This window comes from Micropterus dolomieu, linkage group LG19 (assembly GCF_021292245.1).
Source record: "Micropterus dolomieu isolate WLL.071019.BEF.003 ecotype Adirondacks linkage group LG19, ASM2129224v1, whole genome shotgun sequence".
NCBI classification, from domain to species: Eukaryota; Metazoa; Chordata; class Actinopteri; order Centrarchiformes; family Centrarchidae; genus Micropterus; species Micropterus dolomieu.
Window position 1 is genome coordinate 28965214 of NC_060168.1, and position 23601 is coordinate 28988814.

Below are 23601 nucleotides of genomic sequence, written 5' to 3' on the forward strand. Positions count from 1 at the left end.
GCAGGTGTTTCCCACAAACTGTCACCTCATATAATGATGCAACACAGCAGCAAAACACTCCAATCACTTCTGAATGGTCCTGTAAGTATTTAAAAAGTGCTTGTTTCTGCCGTTCTTAAAACATGCCAGACAATGCGAGAATTTGATCTAGGCTTAATGGATTTGCACAATCAATTCTGTGCTGGATCCCAAGCAGACAAATGCTTCCAGCTGTCTGACAAACAATGTCCTGGAGACTGCTTGGTCAGGGGGAAGTAAGGAGCATGTAAGAGCCAGATCTGGGTGCCTTACACACACAAAAACAACTGGTTCTTTTAAAAACAAGCCCAAAATGGTTCCCTATAATCGACCCTTACTAATGCCCTTTCAAATGACAAACTTAAGTTGGTATCTGATGATCTTTAAGAAGAAGTCTCATGATGTCTGTGATTATAAACACTCTGTCATGGGACTGGTCACACAGTGATCACAATGTTTTTCTGACGGTAGGGGCTGCATCTGGGAGTGTTGCCATTTTGAGTCACCTTATCTTTTTTGTTAGTAGTTTGTTAAAACTTCAAATACTCAAAATAGACCTTCTGATCAAAACATTCAAATCCAGCCTCTTCAATCATCAGTCAAACTTGCTTACCCCTAAATGCAGCCTATTAATGATTTGCAAAAGTGTCAACAAACTGCACACTTCGTTCCTGGCCAGCACACATACCTCAGATAACTATTCCAAAACTCCAAGCTCTTCTCAACCCAGACGAGGTGTGCATTCCTGGCCAGCTATCCAATACTGTCAAAGGAATCTGAAATTTCATCCTTTTCAACCCCCTCCCTCTTCTCTCCGCCGACACTCCTGCCACAGTTTGCCTCCAAAATACTCTACACTCCTCCTGCTATCCTCACACATGGAAACTGTCTGCACAAAAAGACATGAATATACACAGTTTACATGGATTTGGACAGGTAAACCTGCAAGGTGTCCGCTGCCAGCCATCTTTACCTCAGTTCAGATTTCTGGTAACAAAAGGCAGCAGTGTGAGCTGCTAGTCTGGCGCAGATGAGATGAACATATAACAACTAGTAGATCTTCCAAAAACAATCTTAAATATTTGATTAATCAGCTTCTTACTATGAGCAATCCAACATACGCAAAAAGGTTAGAACAGTTTGGATATTTCATGGGAGCAATTTCTACATTTCTGTTTTTGTCCTTGCTTTTCTCATTGGATGGAAGGTGATGTCACATATTTACATCCACCAATCAGAGTTTAGCACACAGTCCTAATGAAGCAGATTAGCTGTTTTCTTAGGTGTAAAACCTTTCATAAGAAATCCTTAAAGATTATTTCAAAAACTTTAGCTTAAATAGTTGCTAATTGAGTGACTAATATTAAGTGTAAATAGTTCAGATTTCAAAACAAGGTTTTCAGGGGCTAGTAAATAATTTATCAAGCAAAAATGCCAAACATTCACTTGTTCTGGTTGTGGACTATTAGTCAGACCAGATAAGCATTTTAAAGTCTTAACCTTGGGATGCATATGTTACATATGTTGGATAATTCTCGCAATGTTCTCATTTCTTATAGACTAAATGATCATTCAGAAAGTTATAAAATCAAGTTACAGCCCCCCATTCACCTTTATGAAGGAGTCTAAACTTGTATCAACTCTGTATCTATGAGCTATAATACAAGCTTGAGCACATATATGATCTTATTTATTGAGTGGAATGACAATAATATGAAAGAGTTACCCACAAAAGCACATAGGTATATCCGCACACACACAAACAAACCTCGCATGAACACATACACCGTCCGCCGTTGGTGTGTAGACAGAGGCTGGCCTCAGATTGCTGAGTCATCATTGCAGCCGCACCAGTGCTGCTTTTTCTCCTCATCTGCTCAACTGGAGTTGATGCGTCACACTGGGAGCCTTTTTTTGTTTCTAAAATGTAGCCCTAATCTGCAGAGAGTTTTCCACAGTCGTGCACCACATGAAAGCACGGGGCTGCTTTCATTTAGCGTCCCTTAACCCCAATGAGCTGGGCCGCCCAATGTGCAACAGTCAAAAAGTGATCAAAAAAAAAACCACAAAGCACCCTTGCCAATTCAATAAGAAATGTCTTGATTGGTTTTAGTCAAAAGTGAATTGTGCCCCAATTTAAACTGTGTTCAAAATCACACAAAGAGAGGCAAGAGACACATTGGTGAAATTACTGTTCTCCCACTAATTTCACATTATTTGACAGTTTCTCTCATTTAGGTAACCATTAAATGAGGGTTTCACTTGTTTGGGTAACCAATCATAAGATGTCAAGACATCTTTCCAAACATCTTCATATTTATTTACATGTCTGGCTTTGTACCTCACAATTTCCTACAAGACTCAATAACTGGAATTCACTTGTCAAAATGTTTGCTGTAACCCAGTAATACCATACTGTCTTGTAAAATGACAACTTAAAAAAGCCAAAAATATTAATGTTCACTGGAGGCTACCAATTTAGACCTAAGCATGCCTCTGTTTTGATTAATGTCCCTACTTATCTGAATTATCAACAGTCTTTTGGAACAAAGCAACAGGTCACGTTTTCCAAAGAAATGTTTGATGTAGCTGCCAGAAAATCAACATTTTTAACCATCATGTATAAAAATATCTGAACTACAGCATCGATTTCTTCCACGGACACGCTGTGGGAATAAAACACTGCCAAGAAACTTCAAGTCCTGTTCACAAATTTAAGCCACGGCCATTCATCATTTCTGAAGTCTTTGCCCTAGAAAGAAACAGAAACCCAATTCATGCTCATTGGAGAACAGCCCGACAACAGATCCACATAAGGTCACACCTAACGTAAAAGGCAGCATCAGCAAAAAAAGGTTGCCTTTAGTCAGACCCACACGACTCGGTTAACTCCACCTATTTGAAGCCAGCTCTTTTGTCCTGGAGGGAGAACGTGTGCAATGTTGAATGGCAGGATGCTGACTGGTTGTTTGAAAGTCACAAATTCATTCAAACTGGAGGACTCCAGTCAAAACATGACAATGGCCTTTGATAGAGCTAAGACAAAGACTGATTGGATGAATGTGTTTTGGCTCTCTCTAGAAATAAAAATCTTGATTATACACTACAACCCAAGTGTCAAACACATCAGTTAGTACTAATGGCAATGAATGTACCATAAGCATCAAATGTATTGTCTGAACAAGACATAAGCTTGTACTGGTAGACGAAAGGCAAACTGAAAGGTGAAACTGCCTTTTATCTGGAGAACTGTGGCTCATGACCTTTTGCTGGCAGGCATCTGCCTTGCTAATGCATCACATTACTTTCAGTACATAAAAGAAATGCATTCTCGTAAGACTGGGTGAAATCAATATTATTATTATCATTAGCAATTAATCTATATTTTTTTTATTTCACTGATTAATTTCTTAGCCATAAAATGTCAACAAATAGTGAAAAATGCGTATCACAGGATCCCAAAGGCCATGATGACATCTTCAGATTGTATTACAAACTCTTCATATGTGAAGAGTTCAGTGAAATCAGTGTTATTTATATAATTTGTCTAGAATTTTTAATTTGGACAACAGAAATAAATCAGTACTGCAAAGTCCTTTTTACTCCATATACTAAATATATACTATATTTATCTCACAGCTATAGTTTCTGGTGCCTTCAGTTACTTTGCAGATTTTGATACAAATTGTACAATCAGCTTCTTATATAGAGCACAATGCTATAGATTAAACTATGCAACACTATACAAAGTAATAGTACTTCAGTTTATGTTTGTATACTAGCTACAACATTGCAATGCTGAAAACACCATTCATTTTAAGGAGTAAAGATCCTCAAAAACATCCAAATACTTCGTCCACTACTGACAACTACTCAAGTCAGTTAAATCTAGTGGTTTGGGAATTTTCATTTACCTATATTCAGGAGAAAAACACAACAAAAAAACAACAACACAGGACTGAGGTGATCAAAAACAAACAATTAAATGTGGAAAAATGTGTTTATTGCTAGAAAATTTCAAAACTCAACTTCAAAATGTCCGTAGTCTCGTTGGCTATGGTTGCAGACATGCCGATTGGAACAGGAATAATCAAGTTGCACAGAGGGGATGTAAACCAGTGTCTGAACCACTTTCAATGTATTAACACAAGACTGATGATTACTATCAACAAACAGACTTGTTTGTCTTTGACTAGGCTAAAGAATTTGCATTCATTCCCTAGCTAAACCCGTGTTAAGCAAGACCCTTAACTAAATTAAATTTGTATAACTTTTATTGAGTAAAGTACAGGCCGGAATCTGTGCAATCAAACAGAGGTATGCACCCACCTGTGAATTTGTATCCCTGATGTAAATTAGTGGTCATACTGTTGACTAACATTAAAGGTTAAATAGCTGAGACGATCTGCCCATCAGTTAAAACTGATGAAGCCGCTTGGATGAGAGGAGAAACATCTCCAAGTATCTTCAACCAAGTCCAGTTGCCCTTGATTTAACCTTTCTTGGATGACTAACAATAAAGTTTTAAGCCCCTTCATTCTTCCCTCTGATTTAAATTTTTTTATGTCACTGCCAGATGCAGCCAACAAGCTTGGCTTATGAAGCCAGATAGAATCTAGAACGGCAGGGGAGCTGTTCAGATTATTTGTATACAACAGTGCCTGGGACAGTTTTACACCTGAGATGGGTGATAACGCATTCACCGAAGTGCTTATTTGGCTCACAAACAACACACACACAGGCAGTGGCAATAAGCACTAATGTCTTTGTTGTCCACAGATTTAGGGCCTGAGGTTTCAAGTGCTACAAAATTTTTGCTTCATGAGGCAAGGCTGAGCAAATGTGACTGTCTGTAAAAGGCCCTCGACATCCAGCGAGACAAAGAGCAGAGCTGATGTGAGAAGTCCGCTCCTGCTGGGTTCAGTGTCTGTTTATGTCTCTACGATAACCTGCCTTTTATCTGAGAGGGTCAAACTGAAGTCAGAGTCATCGGTAGAGCTTGCATGATTACGAGCAGATGACAAGAGGAGTGCTCACTTCCTTGGGAATGAGCATGTTAAAAAAAAAGAAGTGTGGGTTAAGCTGTTGACTGGTGATAGTTTAAAAAAAATTATTTACCTTGCTGAACGTTTGACCTACTTGTCCCCCTCTGTGTGTGATGTTGAGATGGTGCAATAAGCATCACCAGATGGCCAGACAAGAAGTGTGAGTGTGTGTGTTCAATGCTGCATTCCAGTCTGTGCTGCATAGACTGCCTGACCTATACTGTGTAGACAAGTCGTGCAAGTAACCCACATGCTCACGCGCAGCTCCTTTTAAAGCCTCTGCCTACAATAACAGTCCATCTTGATCGCGTTACATGCCCGGGCGTGGTGGAAGTCCACAAACCTGCTGTACTTCAGTTTCACATGTGCACTTCATCTTTTTGCAGTGCAGTCACTCAGGTCAGTGAGTCAGTCGCAGTTCAGAGCTCCTTCCTCATCAGTCTCCAGCCACCTGAGCTCGGCTGCAACTTAAAAATATCTGACCTTTCTTGAATCAGAAGCCAAGAAGGGACAGTCCCACCCAGCATGCCACACCAGGGGGGAAAACCAACAAAACCATGACATCAAATAAGTGTAGAGGCTGCCGAGGCGGAGCTATGCAATGAGTGTGAGCAGTCAGAAGAAAAGGGGGAAGGGTGCATCAGGGTCAGGGGGTGGAGAGGGATGGGAGGGGGAGGGGAGGCTTTGGCCTCACATTTTAAATTTCTAGGCAAACCAAATTCCTAGATTTCAAACACTACCTGGAACCACAAGAGGGGAGTAGTAGGATCAATTAGAATGTTGTTTATTTTAGATGCTACAAATAATACCTTACAACAGGCATGTGTCATGGAAAGCAAAGAATGAGGTTGTCATTCCTAAAAAATTTATACTGCAAGGGATTTCAAGCAGGTTTGCAACAATCTGTTGTTTTTATCAAGAGACTACTAGTTAAATATTTTTTCAATTTATCATTCAGTAAATAAAATGTCGTGTGAATAGTAAAAATTGGTCATGGTAGCATCTGCAAAATGCTTATTTTGTCCAAAACTCAAAGATATTAAGTTTAATTCTTTATAAAACTGAGAAAAGCAGCAAATCTTCACATTTGGGAAACAATTTTTGGGCAGTTTTGCTTGTTAACTGGCTTAAACGATGAACTGCCAAAATTGTTGTCAATTAATTCTCCATCGATCCAACTACTCAATAGCAATAACGTGGATTGGATTAATTCTTCATCTGTCTGAAGGTGTGCGAATAAATAACTCATCTGGCTGTAGGTGACAGTAAGAGTAAGAAAAAAGGAAGAGGGGTGTAGTTGTGTGTGTGCGGGTGTTCTTCCTCACCTCTTGAAAGCCTCTGTTGGGTTCCTCTCACACTCTCCAGGCTGCAAAGTGCTCTGCACAGCTGGGTCACGCACCTTCTCCTCATATCCCGGCACCCGCCCACTGTGGCAGATCTGAGCCACCAGACCTCGGATGAACCCGCCGACGCACAGCGTGTCCGAGTCGTCCGCCCGGCAGAAGTGGAAAGCCAGACTCTGCTGGTGGAGACCCCGGTGTGTTCCCTGGGTCGATGTGGGCCATAACAGCTCTGTGCACACTGCAGTTTTCCCACTACCTGGCCCCCCCACCAGCAATACCCCCCAGGAGCTACCTGACTTTGCAGATCCTGCTGTCAGGGTGCCGGGGTTGGACGCACACCCGCCGGGTGTCAGTGGTGGCTGCTTACTGGGAGTGCTCGTCACTCCACTGAGGTTGTTGGTTTTCTCCTGGAGGCAATGCTGGATCTTATGGAAGACCCACTCCCGGCAGTAAAAGCGCTTCCCCTGCAGCAAACTGGTTTGGGCCATTTTGATATAGTGCAGCTGTTCCACCTATTCCTCCTCTTCATAGGGGTCCCTTCATTCTACCCCTCACATTTTCACCTCCAACAAATGTCTGCAGTAAACTCGAACATACATTTTGTCGGTTGAAAAAGTGACTCTCAGAAAGAAGGTTGCAGTCTGGATGTCCTTGGTGTTGATGTTAAGAAGATGCCAGAGTGACTGCAACTTGAGCAAAATAAGTGAAGGAAGCAGAGCTGCTGCAGAAGGCAGGGAAAGCGGCAGAGCTATGGTGAGTTACAGAATATCTAGGTCAAAATAAAAAAAATAAATCAAAACTGAGGCTCAAACCATAGATTTTCCACCAACTTTTTCCACAGCTTTCCCACTGGTTGAACTGAGTGCTCCTTGTTATTATGAGTGTGTTGCTTTAGCATGGCGCTGGGCATGACAGGGCACCCGGCTCTTGAGTGCATCCACTGGCAAACTCAAAACACCGCTTGATACAATTAGCCATGGGAGTTGCTGATATATTTCCGCTGATGCATTTCAGATGCTACCGGGGGTGACCAAAGCGCGTTTCCATTACATTAACATGGAAGAGACTGCCAGTGCCCAGTCAATTTCTCCAATAACATACTAAACCTGGCTCTTCCCCTGGAAAGCAGACACAGAAATTAAGGCTAAATTAGGACACATATCAAAGACAACTTTATGATTTATGCTGATGCACAATTAACCATCTTACCAAAAAAGTTGTTTGTTAGACTTAAGTTGATAAATTACAAAATGGATTAATAAACAGAATGAACAGAAATCAGTATATTTATTGGCTTTATGCACATTGTTGTTACAGATATTTTCCAACCTACAAAGAAGGGTTAAGCTATTCCTGCAGCCACAAAAGGTGGATATGTTGGTTTTCGGTGCTTGTATCCTCCACAACCCACATCATCGCCTGCTTGCCCTGCAACATAATGTTTGGCAGAGGTTCGTCCAGTTTCTATCCACTGATCCCCCCTTCCTTCCTATGTGGCTTTAAATCCCAAACAGTCCACATCCGTCCTGAACTGGGGGGAGGGGGGGCGGTCCAATCGAGAGGACCCCCTTTCCTGCACTTACAGGGGTCGTTTACATGGGTGGAGGTGGAAGGTAACCCCACCTCAAAAGGGTGTAATGGCTTTTAAGGTGACAGAAAGAGTTTAATCCGGAGTACATGATAGTCGGTGATTAGGAAATGCTGTTAATTGCCATGATGATGGATCTTTAGAAGGAAAGGGCATGACATTTAAGAATCTCTCGATTTGTGTTGCTTTTTGGCTAACTACAGTTTAACCACCGTTTTATTTAGCCCCATATCACTGCCTATTGCTGCTTCTTTATACTGGAGCAAATGCACACACACACACACAGTCTTGATGGTTACTTTGTAACGCTGCCAAATAACAAGGTTTTATCATTATACGGGCTGCAACTGCTACATTTCCACCTTTCCGTTTTTTAAGGCGCACCCTGCAGCCAAAGCTTAACAAATAAATGTTCAACGTATCAATAGCCAGTTGTGTTTTGAGGCGGAAGGCGACAAATAATCTGTCAGAGCAAACGACACGAATTCACTCCAGTGACTGAAAAGGCAGCACAAGTCTTTTGTATGGCCAGACAAACCTCACCCATTTCAGATGGGATTCAATTTACACCTATGGGGGCTTTTAAAACCCCCCATACAGACTAGCGAATAGTTGCATGCTTTGAGGAGAACCCCCCCAAAATAGGCTACACGTTAACGTTAAATGTTCCCTGTCGTGTTATTGCAGTCTACTAAAACTGTTCCTTAAACTTAAATTCAGCCAAGTGTGGAGCGTTTCACTATTTTCGCTACAGTTTCAAATGACTCTCACATCCCCAAACGGTTTTCCCCTCACCTCTCGCCGATTCCTCTTGGTGTTTTCGGGGGGTTGTTGTGTCCGTAGTCAACACCCTTTCTGTCCACGTTAAAATATTCAGATAAAACATTCGACCGTTTCCTCCGGTGCAAATCAAAGCTCAAATTTCTGCATTTGAGCAACGTTCATGTCTTTCTTTGAATCGGTCTTTTTTTTTTTGTCGGTGTCGGCTCCTCCTGCTGCCCGACACAGATACACAGCGAGCCGACTGACTCTCCGCCTCCAAACACTACATTTCTCTCCACTGCATGCAGAGCACACACGCCAATGATCGGCGCAAGGTCTTGTGGGACTTGGAGTTTTACTCTCTAGTCGCCATTAGTAAAAAATATAATGATGTGATCCAATATTTCGTTCATTAAATGTGTAAAAATATTTCCAAATAATGTACTATCTTCTGGGGGAATCATAATTTAATGAAAGCCCTTGTCATTAGTAGAAACATTTTTAATATTATTAATAAAAGTTAAAATTAATTACACAAACACTGCTCATTTGCATACAGCAATACAGCAATCTGTGCTTATGTGTTTTATTATTCCCAGGAGTAAATCTGACTGAATCACTCACATTATTATTTACACTGGATGTCTGAGAAGCACAAGGATGAAATCCAAAAACTAATTACTGAGACAGTTTCCTTATGTGCCAGAGTTGTTGTAACGCATATGTTGTAAATGCCAGTCCAGCTTTAAATTAGAGGATGCAAATGATTAAAATATATTAAGAAAAGCTGTATTTCATGTTTGTCCATCTGTGAGAAAGTATATACGTTACTGGGTTAAATGTTGGCATGTTCTTTGATGGCACATTGAAATAAGTCTTTTGGAGTTGACAGATGCAATAGTTTGTCATTAGAAACATTTTGTAAAAGTTGCTGGCGGCGTGTTTTAAATTCTGTCCAATGCTTTTTTTTAGGAGATCCTGTGTATTTGCAACATCTGCCAAGGTTGTTGATGAATGCGTTTAGACAGCACTAAAGATTGATCATACAACATTGGACAACCGAGAGGGAACCTACTCTTAATCAATGTTATCTAGTACTCAACAGAATTGTTGCTTGTGTAAAGTTATCATTTAAGATATGCCAATTTTATTAGAAAATGGAAGAAGTAGGCCTACTGTATGTGCTGCATATTGAAGCAGCCTACTACTATTATTGTATCCCCTAATACCTTCACAATTAGATTATTTATACGTATGTTTATGGATCTGCTGGGAAAAATGGATAAGAATATTCCCAGGTTGTTCCTTCCATTGTCCAACTGTTAACTGTGATGTGTTTAAAACCTCACAGCTGACACGCCAGATGTTGTCATTGTTAGTAAGCAACAGGCAGGTGTGCGTTTTGGATTTAGGGTTTTACTTTTAATTAATAAATAATTTGCGGAGGCTTTCCATCTTGCAGCCTGAATATAAAAGCCGATAAACTGTGTTTTTATTTGGCAATCTCTCAGTAATGTAAATGGAATTGGTGCTAATTTATTTTGGAAATTACAAATAAAAGTTTGGGAAGCCTTGACCCTTGAGAAGTTCAGCCATGTCATGTCCCTTTTTCCAGTTGTGTTGCATCACAGCCGACCATGAAACAAAACAGCTTGTTCTTTTTTAAATTCAAGTGAAATTCTGTGAAATCTAATTACTTTGACTTGCGGTTTGCTGTGTGTCTCAGCCTATGAACACAATTAAATTTACCACTATAGACATGATATACTGGAAGTGAGCAAGTTAAAGCCAAAATGTGAGAATTTTTTAAAGTTGTCTTTCTTTTTCTTTCCCTTCTAGCAGGGATGCACATGGGCTTTGCAGGTTGATGTGTTTTGATCTAACTGAAGACTGCTGATCTTACAACTTATTTATCACTCCCTGAAGAATTACTTCAGGAACTATTTCTTTGAGGTACAGCTGCAGTCAGTTGAACTGACAGCGTTACCAGCTGATGCTGTCTGTGCTCACATGAAGATAACCCAGTCTTGTATTGAAATTCAAATTGTGTTTCCTGTTTAAGGTTACAATTCAATTCAGGCCAACATTAGATTATGTTTAGGCATCATAGAGGTGATTGGTTGGGATTAGGGCTGTAGTTTGGTTCAGGTTAATGTAAGGGCATACACAAATCAATGTGCAAACACTGTGGACTGAGACAAAAACATTGAGAGAAAGCATACCAGCCAGTTGTTCTCTCACCTAAATTCTGTTCATATACACTTAATTTGCAACAGCAAGTACATTTTCAAGGACACGTAATACCACTTGGATTCAGTTTCCCATTACCATAACGAGGACATGTTGTAAATTAACATATCTGGCATGTCGCAAAATTAAACAAATCAGTAAAATGTTCATTGACAACATATTTCTTTTCCTCAAAAGTATTTGATCTTACAATACAACCTTTTAGTAACTACGGCATTGTTACACCTTTTATGGTTATGTTAAGGCAGTCACTGCCAACTTAAGGTCCTGGTTTAATACACAAAACAGAAAGTTTGCAGTGACTTGAATCTCAAGACTCAATGTGTTAATTAACATTTAACCGAAACCATAACCATAACTACTTAAAACGAACCACCTGGATGCAAAGCTCGACCTCTGGTGTCAAAGCTTGTAGACCCAACAACACCATCCGACCAAAGCGCTGTGACTCAGTGGCAGATATAAATGCAGCATTTTAGTTTCTCAGAATTTTTCCCCTGAACATAATCCAGGCAGAGATTATGTTTGCCAGGAGACAAGGCTGTACCAGTCTGCAAACTCTACAACAACATGAGGGGTGGCTAAATCCTCAACTACACCCTCACATATTGTCTAGCTGAGAAGTACGATGTTGTTGTTTGATGAAGCACAATGACTGTCTCAATCTGTCTATATTGTTTTTGTTTATAGTGTGTATATATGAGTTCTCTATACTGAAGCCTGTGCCTGATTTTATTATTGTATTATTATATGAGTAAGCACATAGTGAGCAATGTACAATCCTGAGTAAAAATTCCTAGTATGTGTACACATACCTGGCAAATAAAGCTGATTCTGATTGTAGATTGACTCAGTGAGAAGTATGATTGTGATGTGATTGTTTGCTGGATGTGTTGTGAAATAATGGAAGAAGGAAACCATGTGGAGGACTCTTATAACATTCCTAATGCAGAATCTAAATGTTCAAAGCCGGTGACAGTTATTTATTATGACCAACACATACAGCACAGCTGGAATCCCATCGGTGAAGCGGGCAACTAGGGTAAGCACCAGGTTCCTGTCGCTTTCTTGTGCATTAATTAATTGATTGCTAACAGAATTGGCAACAAGAAAGTCTTAACTATGAAGGGTCCTGCAATATTATCTAATCTTTTTACCCTGTCTTTGGGGGGGCTTTGTTGTAAAATCTAGTTTTAAGAGCTTAATTGTTTTTGTTCATTAGTGGTCGCATTCTGCACATTGCTAAATAAGGGGGTCAACTTTTACACTTTTTGCTCCCAGCGCTCCCTTGCAGGTTAATTGGGCCATGATATACAGTACATGAGTATATGTCAGTACAGTACAGTGCATGTTCTCACCTAAACAATACAAGTGTAAATACATTACACGTGGACAACATTTTAGAAGTTATAAACAGAGAAACTGTAAGCCAAACATTAATACATCTGAAAATCCAACAGTAATATGCTCATTACTGAGTTCCACAAGCATATTTGAAGCACCTATTGGAATATTGAAGGAAAATTATAGTGATCTTTTTGTCAAGTTTATCAAAGAGAAAAATAAGCACTCGAAATAGAGATGATAACAGCGTTGGAAAAAAAAACTATTACAACAGCAGGATGCCTGCTGATTGGGGAAAACAAAACACTCTCTCTATACTTACCAGCTGTCCGCCGTCAATTCCGTAACAAATCAAGCTTGATTCCCTGCAGAGCGTTTAAAAAGGAAAATATTACATCAGGGACTCACATTATTGAGCAATGTGTGAACTTCTGTCACTGAAAATATTTAGAGGTTGGTGTTCATTCAGTTTCTGTTCTGCTGGGTGTGTAACTTGTTGTGGTGGGTTTACCATGCAGAGCGGGGAGCATGGAGGTGCCCCCTGTGGATGCGGAGAGGAGATAAACAAATCCATATATTGAACTGCCCTCCAGAGTTATCACAAACACAGATTGACCTTAAATGATACTTCATCTGCTAATGCCTGCTCCTCAACAAATAATCAAGAGAAAGACAGGAGGGAGGATGAACTGTCCAGGTCTTGTATTTCACCTCTTACTCAGGTAGGGCTGCAACTAATGATAATTGTCATCATTGATTAATGTATAAATTAGTTCTTTCGTTAAAGGTAACAGCTTCAAATGGCTTGTTTAACCAAAGCAACAATCAATAATGAAAAAGATATTCACTACACCACTTGTACATCTGGAGCTCAGGATTTCCTTTGTTTGACCAACCAATAAAACTGGCCTTCAAGATGCAGTTCTTCTGCAGAGGCTGGGTACGTTTTGTCAAAACTCAATTAACATTTAAAATAGGCATATTGATACATTGTTTCGTTAAATTAAAGAATAATTTTTAATGTTAATTTCTTAAAGGTTTTTTCAACCTATGAGTTGCCAAATACATACTTTACTACAGGAGTCAATGTATCTCGCTGTTTGACTTTCCACATCAATTTGTGAATAAACACTGCATAATCAGAGCACTTGTCCATATATTTATGTAGTATAAGAAATCTAGGCTAACAGTCCGTCAGCTTTGTGAGTTTATATCAGTGCTGTGACGTCTCTCAGAGCACACAAACATCTGTCACCTGCCTATCATAGTAATGTTAATTCAGAAATGTCTCTGCTACACATTATTTTTACAGTTTTTGGGCTACACACAGCAACCACGGTTACATTGTCACTTGCCTCCATACTGCCTTCCACTGTTTACTAACCCTGTTTAACGACGGATTTGTGACGTCGAACATGACTCATTACAGAAAAATTGGAAAAGGCTGATTCATCTACTGGCAATAGGGAAAAGAGTCAATCCTCAATTTTTAGCACGTTCGATTTGTTCGATCAGTTGCCTTGATTAGTTACTTTGTGTTATTGCGTGACTTTTGTCTTTCAATAACAACAAACAAAAATAACAAAGTTACACAATAACACAAAGAAACTAACTGACAGGCAGCAGTAGACCAGCAACTCTTGTGTTCCGCAAGGTAAAATTAGGTTTTTATCAGTGGAGGCTGGTAGCTTTGATGAGAGTGATATGTCTCTGTAGGAATCCTTTCCATAATGTTGTCAGACACTTGTAATAACATTCTGAGCCTGTCAGTGGTAAAAACAAGCACTTTAGTGGACGTACTTTGATGGGGTGCAATTGCCTGCAAGGATTACGTTGCGGCCCTATTTCCCTGTTGGTGACTACAGTGAAAAATGTTGTTTCTGTTGATTCTACTTTGTTTTAAATGAATTTGCAGATCCAGGTGGGATGAGGCATGAACATAAGATTGGGTGATACCAGGAAGTAGTAGTTTTTTGTGTGCTTACTTTTCAATAACTAAATCATGCAGAACAAGTTGAACATTTTGAAAGTTTGCTGTAGCACGTCAACCTTTTTTTAATTTCCCTCCCATCCAGGCTGTGATTGGTCGGTTCATGAAAAGTCAATATCAATATCAATTTTATTTATATAGCACACTTAAAACAACCAAGGTTGACCAAGGTGCTTCACAGGTTAAAATACAACAACAAGACACTACTTACACAGTAAAAGTACATCAATAAAACATTATAATATACAGTGTATGATATATAGTGATATTAAAATTGCCAGGAATAATAACAGACTTCACTCGAAGGAAATGCCAAAGAAAAAAGATGTGTTTTTAACAGTGATTTAAAACGTTCGAGAGTTGGGGCGGTTCTGATATGGACTGGCAGGTTTTTTCCACAGGTTAGGGGCAGCTACACTAAAGGCTCGATCGCCTCGATCAAAAGTGCCACTAATGCCTATCGGTGAGTCCCGGCCCACTTCAAGCACTGCTGTTGAGCATTTGTCACGCTGTTCAGGTGCTATGTGCCACTGTTGCCAAGCAAGCTGCTAGTTTAGACCAACGGCGGTGTGCGAGAAGGTGGGACCTAAAGAGAAAAGTCAAATGCTGACTGTAGAAAGCAAAAGCCGAATCCCGGACATTTTAGACTATTTAGAAATACCGGCCTGACGCATTTTTTAGGTCCCAAAAAGAGGACATGTCCTGGAAAAGAGGACGTATGGTCACCCTATAATAACTTCCCTTCATTCCTTAACTTTTCATTTTATGCAATCATCAGGTCAAAATTTCAAATCGTCCAATACTTCAGTTTGTGACAAATTACCTGCAAAACTAATTTATTCCTATCAGCCTCAGCTGTACATTGTCATTGTGAGTATGTTAGCATGCTGATTTTAGCATTTAGCTCAAAGCACAACGGTGCCTTAGTACAGCCTCTCAGAGCTGTTAGCATGCAGTCTTGTGTTTGTTGGAAAGGTTCTGCTTTATCACCAAGCACTAGAACTTGTGTTCATTAAAGTTAGTTTCACAGATCTTCTAGGGATAAGAATAAACCCTACTCATAGGCCTACAAGTATAGGCACATTTTTATACCACGTTGCACACAGCCACACACATTATGTGGCCAGTTCTTAGAGAGTGCTCAGCAAAAGACGAATACTCTCCAATCTGCTTCCAGTATCAGCAGGAGCCAAGTTACAAGCTCACTCCTCCCCACAGGATAACTGCAAAGCCACACGTTGCTGTTTATTCCATTTTTTTACACTGAGATTGTTGTATCCCCTTCCACCACGCTCACCAATCCGCCAAATACACATAATCACAGTAATGTCTTCGTCCATTTGCCGAATAAATACCAACTGGTCTAAGTCATAGTCCTCAGGAGACTAAATCAGCATGAGTTACCATGATTGTTCCCTGTTTTGTGAATATTGAGAAATATTCTCTACCTTGTTATTAACAGCATGATGACGCACATTTGGTGATTGGGGTTTGGCTGGGAAACACTAGGTTTGCTTTAAAAAACTGAGTTGGACTGGTCCATGTCTTTTCTGTTTTGTGTATCTTCTTCTCTCTGACTTGGCTGCTGCTCCAGAGTGCTGTAACAAGTAAACTATGGATGGCGATTAGTGTCGTTTAGCATGTTAACAGATTTTTTTGTTGCTGTAATTGTTCCTCACTAGTCAGCTAAGTAGCAGGCCACTGTTTCAGCTATGTTTGTGTTTATTTTGGGGGTTGTTTTGTTATTAACTGTTTGGCGTAAGTCTTTGTAATGTGGATGTGCTTCGAGGAAGATGTCTTTTTTAATGCTCTTCAATTCATGCCATTACTTTGGAAATCATATTAGACATCTACAAAAGGTGTATTATTTACCGTGGTTAGCTAGGCCTAATGTCGCTTTACAAAGATTCATATTGGTTGTTGAACAGTGTTTACAGTAACAGAAACACAAAGAAGTAAGAGGTTGTTTGCGCAACCAAATTTGGTGGTGACACTAAAATACTTTTTTCCATTCGTTACTTTGAGAGTTATAAACATTTTTTCCTAAATCTTTTCTCTCTCTCTCTCTCTCTCTCTCTCTCTCTCGTATCCAACATCATCCAAATGTCAAAATTATAATCAAATTATTATCACATCTCACATTCTCACTAACTGAGCAAAATAATTTCATTAAGATGCTCAAGATACATTGATAAAAAACAAATAGTTGCATAAACACTTCAGTCATAGAAACTACAAACAGCTAAAAAGAAAAAATATTGAAATATATTTCAAGTTGTTTAAAGTGATTTACGGCATGGTATTACATTATTTTACAAGTACAGAAAATAGAGAATATGTAACTATTTCAGTTACAAGATTACCAAGTATATCACAATACTGGAAAGTATTTTTTCACAGCAAACACTTTTCAAGAAAAACACGAAAAAATGTCATTGATGATGCATGTCCTACTAATATTTTATCAATTACGTGCATATGAATTGGAGTGGAATGGTATGTCACGCAGGTTTTAAGCTTTAGCAGATTTAACATAAGACTGATGAATGCATGATGGAGTAGTAGTGCAATTTGTCAATTAGTCAAGTAGTATCATATAATTGGAAAAGATTAAAACTCTCCTTTGAAAATATGACATTTCAATAATGGTCTAGTAGACATATCACACATTTCCCCTAAAGTAAATATCTAAATATGCTTCCAAACTCCTGACATATTTATCACCATATCTCTCTGATCTGAGGAACGTTGTGTTGTGAAACACAACATAATTTTCTGCTTTCAAATGCCATGCAGCTCAGTAGCCTTGAAACTGCCAAGTGTGCTCCCTCATTTTCCAAGGGGTCACTCATCTGAATCATGCAGTTTGCCTGTCAACTGTTTGTGTATAGGCCTGAGGTAACTGAGCTGGGAAAACTTGCCCAATCTGACAGGGAAAAAAAGAAAATCTCTATTTACTCCAAAGGGCTTTGGGCTCTACAGCCATCATAGAAACATATTCTGACAACCTACTTGAGTGAGTAAAAAGCAAACAAAAAATACATATATTTCCATCATTTGACAAGAAAAATGTATCTAATGAAAACACCTATGTCAGAGCATTAACGCAAAGTAAATGCAATAAAACTAATACTTTCTGAATATTCTCAGAAAGGCAAATTGTGTGCTAAAGCTACACATCTGTCGATATATATATATATATATATATATATATATATATACTAGCTAATAGAGAGAGAGAGAGAGAGAGCACGAGCACAAATAATTATATAGAGCACAAATAATTGTATTAATTAATATTTTACTTGTTTTATTTAAACCAAAACAACAAATTAAAATGTTTTGTAGAGCTAAGGAGCTCACCTGTAAGAAAACAACATTTTAAGGACTCAATTACAGACAAAAATTGAGTGATAAGAGGATGTTTTGCAGTGTATTTGCTTGCTGGTGATGTTCAAAGCATTACATTGCATTTAAGCTGAGCAGAGCACTGTTTTGTGAATAGAGTATGTGCCACCAAGAATCACTTCAGTGAAATATTATTCTATAAATAAATGGACACACTAATCAGCTGTGAATGCTACCAAGGTACATGCCAGGTTTCATCTGTTTTCACACAGCTTATCATCATCCACAGTAACAGAAATTGATCATGCATCTGAGTTAATTCTGCACTTTGTGGCTCATGATCACACACACACACATATATATTATCTATATATATACATACATACATACATACATACATACATATATATATGGTATGCACACTTGGGGCATGCATACAAATTGCGCCGTGCTGTGATTGCAAATTAGTGGTTACAGGCTTGTGGCTCCGGGTTCCTTGATTGCCAATTATGTTTTATTCAGCCTCTATTCAGAGACTGAGTGAAGTGGTGTTGTATGAGTTATCACGGTCAGCATCCTCATTGTTCATTATTACCACATTATCATTCTGGGTGGGGAAATATTGATTTTGCTTGTCATTGTGTAGAAGTCATTCCCATAATATGACGCAGTATTTGTTCTGCAGGAATGTGTGCCGACATTTTGAGAGGCAGTTTCTGCGGCAGTGGCCCCCCTCCCCCAACACTATTGTCTACTCACCTCACTCTGGTGTCAGCCATACTATATCAAATGAAATGCTATGTCAGGACACACGCACTCATCACTCATTTGTATGCACACGCACACACACATTTATTCACATCTCCTTGTGTGTCGTACATGGTTCGTTACTTACTGGATTATGATTATTTCTGTTTGTTGAATAGACCTTTTTCACAGCAGTTATTAAAAAGATTAATTCCATATAGGTGAGCTAATTCCAGGGTCCTGGTATTGTGCATACAGGCTCACAGTCATGGCTTAATGGGACACTAAGACTTTGTCTACCATTAAGATTCTACATGGGAACACTTCTATTATATGAAATGACATTTCATTCAAGACTATGTTGGGGGGGAAAAGCCCAAATACTTCAACTCTCAGTTCTGTTTTGCTCTCCACTAACTCCTCTGAGAAATATTTGGGTGTTAGCCAATAGATACCAAACTAGCTAATTGCTAACTGTGTCTGTCTGTCTGTCCAAATGGTCCTGTGCAAAGTTGTGTCATTTTGTTGAACAGCTGCTGCTGCAGCTGGAAACATTGCTTATAAGTAAAATGAGAGTACCCAAAAACAGTAAAGTTACGGGCTGTAATACCAAAACAATTAGCTACAAGACAATGCTCCGAGCTGGAGGTGAGGGGAAATACAGAGTCGGGTGATAACTCTTTGGGGGTTCATCAGGAGTTTGTAACTCCTTTCACATTACTCGTTTAATCCATTGTTAATATTTAAAAAGTGACTGGTGCAGCTTTGAGGTGGCAGATCAGAAAATGCTCATATAAGTAATTCTTCTAAAACTTATAGCCTATTTTGTTTTGGAAGACAGCAACAACCTCTTTTGTTCATTTTACAAAATTGCATTGGTTGAAAAAAGATAATCATTCAATTAATATGTTTTATATATATCAGAATGTGACACTATAGATGTAACATCTTTTTGCAACCTGTTGGCATAGTTACATGTTTTAAGAATACTAAATAAGATGCTAAGACTAAATACATTTTTTGCTTGTTTCATGATAGCAGAGACTGGATGTTACAGGTGAACCTATTCAGGGGATAATGTTTTGATATTTCAATAAATCACCAATCATTAAAGTAGTTGTGACCGAACATCTGGTATCTTCATGTCATAAGGAAGACAATGAAGCTAATTGGTTTGATGGGAGTCAAAGGTCAAGCTGAAGCCAATTAGAGACAATGTAGTTCAGCACAGATTAAAGAAATAATTAAGAAAAAATCCCAACAAATTTATCACAGAGAGAAACACATTTTATTTGCTCCCCAAAATACTTTCTCTAGACACAACAACAAATTACTAAGCTCGATTGGTTCTATTGACTTTATTTCATCTATATGGGTCATGAACTCATGTCCCTCTACTTTAGGAACTGGTGTTAGTTCCTCTGCTATGGGCATGTCCAGCCCAACAGACTGGAACTAACAACAACTCTCTGAAATATTTATGTCCCTGATATGTGTGTGTGCGTGTGTGCGTGTGTGTGTGTGGGGGGGTTGTGCACTGCATTAAATCTAAGGTTCTTTTCTGTGTGCCTGCAGCCTGTTTCTTTCTCTGTCACCGTCAACAATATCTTGACTTCCCCGAGTTTAGATGGGATCTTATCATACTTCTTTCAAACAATAAGCAACATAGTGCTTATTGTGGATTATCGTACATTTTTTAGACTGTTGAGTCACAGTTGAAGTTAAAGAAGTCTGTTTGATTAAAAAGATCCCAAATAAAATACAATGATAAAATGTTATGTTAGGCAAGAAATACGTGCTGTTATGGAAATTTGTGAGCAGCTTTAGTGATCATTTCATTAGTTAACTTCACAGGTTTGGCAACTTCAGACAACTGTCTAATTGTCTGGTTGCTATATATTCCGCCCTCTCTGACTTATTCTTAGTGACGCCACAACCTATCCAATGAGTATCTTTATTTTTTTACCAATAAGAATGGTGGCCAAAACTGTGAAAATAACACCCAGATTGTAATAAAACAGAGGTGTCAATAACAATAAAAATCAGTTTCCTTTCTAATTAACAAACCAATACAGGCAGGAATGGAATGAGCCGAATTAATACTCTTTATCAACACATAAGGAGCACCTCAGCTGCTGTGAGCTAACTTGTTCTGTTCTCAAGTTCAACACTAAATTCTCATTGTAAATTCATAACCCCTCTGAATAATTGATTCTAAAAAAAAACACAATAAGGCATCTTACAGCTACATGTCATCTACAGAAATCTAGGACATGGAAATTGACTCACGAACACTGTAAAACAGTTGATACAGTTTGTACATCATTAATGACAAATCTGCTGAAGGAGATGATAGAGGTGAGCAAGGTATGTGATGTTTCTTCCTCTACCGCTGCACAGGGTGGGTTTAAAAATATCATCCTGTTGTGTTTCTGTTACATAACCACCACAGAACAAGTTACATTCTTCATTCCTATTCTCTTCTTTTATGAATACTGAGTTTCAAGCTTTTTTACTCAGTGGCCCAAAGGTTGGACCAACTGAAAAAATGGCAGTTTCTTTGTTTGTGCAGGGCAATGACACCCCACAAATAAGACATTGGCTTTTATTACATTTCTTTGCTTCTTAAATCTTACTTCAGATATACATGTGTAAACTGGATTTATCCAGGTTAGTGAGCAAATGCATGTGTGAATGATGTTATATAGGCATTCATTTAATATCTCAAAGTCAAATAATGTAATATTTCAACAACCACATTCTGGCGCTAAGTAACTTACTTGTGTTTCACTTTTCTCTTTAGCTCATAGAACAATTCATTATTATTCTAAAAGCAAAAGACAGGGGGGAACAAAAATAGACTGAATGTAGTAGTGTGTGATCCTTGTTCTAAAGCATTTATCTTTCTTGAGCTAACTAAACAGAGCAGATTAAACACATATTTAAAATGCAATTCCTATGTATTGCATTAAAATGACTTTCACAATAGCATACAATGTAATTTTGTTAGTTATACAAACTTCCCCATGAACATAAAGTTATCAAAAATTGAAAGTTAAATAAATAAAATAGTAATATACAGTGGTATGTTTTAATGTTTCCCTTGTTTTTTTTCTATCACAATAAAAACCAAAACATGACAACAGAATGTATGATACTGTCTCGACTCCCCTAGTCACACCTGGTGTGAGAGGGAGTGAGTTTTTGTTTCTGTTCTCGGTGAACGAGGCGTGCTTGGTGTGTTTTGGTTTTTTCTGTCTGTTTGTAGTTCTCTTTTTCTCTCTATATTCCTCTCATTCTTTGGCTGTGTCCAGACTGCTGATCTGATTTTGTAAAGTCACATGGAATCTAATCTTTTCCATTCTGGATTTGGGCCACAGTGTGAACAGTCGAATCGGAATTCATGTAACTCTGACGTCACGCTAGACCGACCCTCTTCACAATTCTGCCTCACGTAAATATGTCCAAGCGGAAACAGTAGAGAGAGAGAACTGTAGGGCTTGTACGTGCTGCACAGTGCTAGAAATTTCAATGAAGGCAATAACGAACACGAAGTTGTGAACATTTGCTATAATGAGAAGAAATACAGGAAATTAGGTGAATTTTCCTGTGAAAATCGGGAGGGTTTTGCAAGTATGAGCTAATCTCCGTGGCCTCTGTGTTTATTTCTGTACAGTACCGTGCTGCGTGTAATGTTGTATTATTCTTTTGCTGACGCTGGTCACTCACCTGTCCGCAATCTGCACACCTGCCATGCCAGTCAGCTCCTCCCGTTAAGCTCAGGCTTTATATCCAGGCCTCGCTGGATGGTTGAGTAATACACAGTATGTCTTGTGTAAACATCCAGTTCTGTTACTTACCCGTTAATCGGAACTTTTGCCTTTTTGCTTTGTTGCCTGCCAGCATACTAACCTCTGTCTCTGTCTTTAGAACCAACTGCCACTGGATTCCATTCTCAAACTTCCCAGAGAGCCACTCTGCAACACACCATGTGGTCTACAAACAATTCCACTCTCCAGCCAACCAAACTCGCTAGCTCACTCCGACCACACCACTCTGTACGAACCCCCTCCGCTGGTTACAGATTCTGTGTTTAAATAAACTGTTTCTGTCTCCACTCTGCTTCTGGGTCCTAGCCACCAATCCTGACACATAATTGCTATGAAAGCCTGTGTGCTCTGTCTTAAAATAATGTCCCTAAATTGGCTGTTTATGACACTTGCTGGAAAGAATGCTTGATTAAATGGGATTCTGTGAAATTAAACAAAGGAAATTTTCATTTTGTTGTCTATTTCCCCACTTAACATTTCTTCTGGTGAACAGTTGTCTGTGTGATTTTATGACTGTGATACTGGTTGTTTAAAGGACACACACTCTCAGCTGAGGCTGCAGTTTGTGTTTGTGGAGGCCATAAAGTCAATTAGACTGAGGTTTCGCCAAGCTTTCCTGTTTATTGTACATCCTCTTTTGAGAAGGAGAGTTTTATGGATCTGATGCACTAATGCAAAGAATTCTGAATGAAGTAGTGTTTGCATATCATAATACAGCTTGCACCATCAAAAGCAAAACCATTCAAAAGCATTATGATTCTTTGTTAACATCCAACCTTTTTCCACTGCAGAAAATAATTTATCCATCAGTTAAACGAGTCGTTTGGTCTTCGATTCAGCGTTCAAAATATTTTTTCTTCACAAATGTAATGCAGTTTTTCTTGTTTGAGGGAATAAATGTCAGTATCTTGAAACAATAGAATAAGGCAGATGCACTTATAATACTGTAAGAAAGTGGCATATATATATGGTGGTATAGTGGTAGTGGTATATATATATATATATATTAATTTAGGACTTGATAATAGACAAAATAATATTTAAAATATATTTTGCAGACAACTTAATCCAAAGGTTGGTTAAACCAACAAAAAAATAATAATAAACCTGCAACAACAATATTTTTAAGTTGATTTAGTTGCTTATTTACACATCCAGCATTTATGGAGAAACATTATCATTTAGCCAAATTCATTTTTTGGTTCACCTGATGAATGTAAGCTCTGTTCTCTACCAACTCCTGAAGGAAATATATTGCTCATTAGCTCCCAAATGCACAACTATATTCATCAGCTAGTCGCTTACTGTGTCTTTTTGTTGTTTGGCACTGATCATG

General features: G+C 38.8%; 1 protein-coding gene and 1 long non-coding RNA gene across 3 annotated transcripts in view; one reads left to right on the plus strand and one right to left on the minus strand.

The window, feature by feature from the left end:
• The window catches only part of ankrd50 (ankyrin repeat domain 50), a 50674-nt gene extending 28335 nt beyond the window's left edge, over positions 1 to 22339 (minus strand). The window contains exons 1-2 of one of the 2 annotated variants that reach the window (XM_046030090.1): positions 22165 to 22339; positions 6389 to 7524 (exon numbers count right to left, since the gene is read on the minus strand). In XM_046030090.1, coding sequence (XP_045886046.1) covers positions 6389 to 6894 — 506 coding nt within the window. In that variant the 5' untranslated portion in view covers positions 6895 to 7524; positions 22165 to 22339. Of the gene's footprint in view, positions 1 to 6388; positions 7525 to 8789; positions 9002 to 22164 lie in introns of those variants that run through there. The other variant, XM_046030089.1, reaches the window with a different exon arrangement.
• LOC123957373 lies at positions 21870 to 22703 on the plus strand. Its single transcript, XR_006821781.1, has 2 exons — positions 21870 to 22259; positions 22366 to 22703. It is a non-coding gene; the product is annotated as an uncharacterized LOC123957373 (long non-coding RNA).
• The last annotated feature ends 898 nt before the right edge of the window (positions 22704 to 23601 follow it).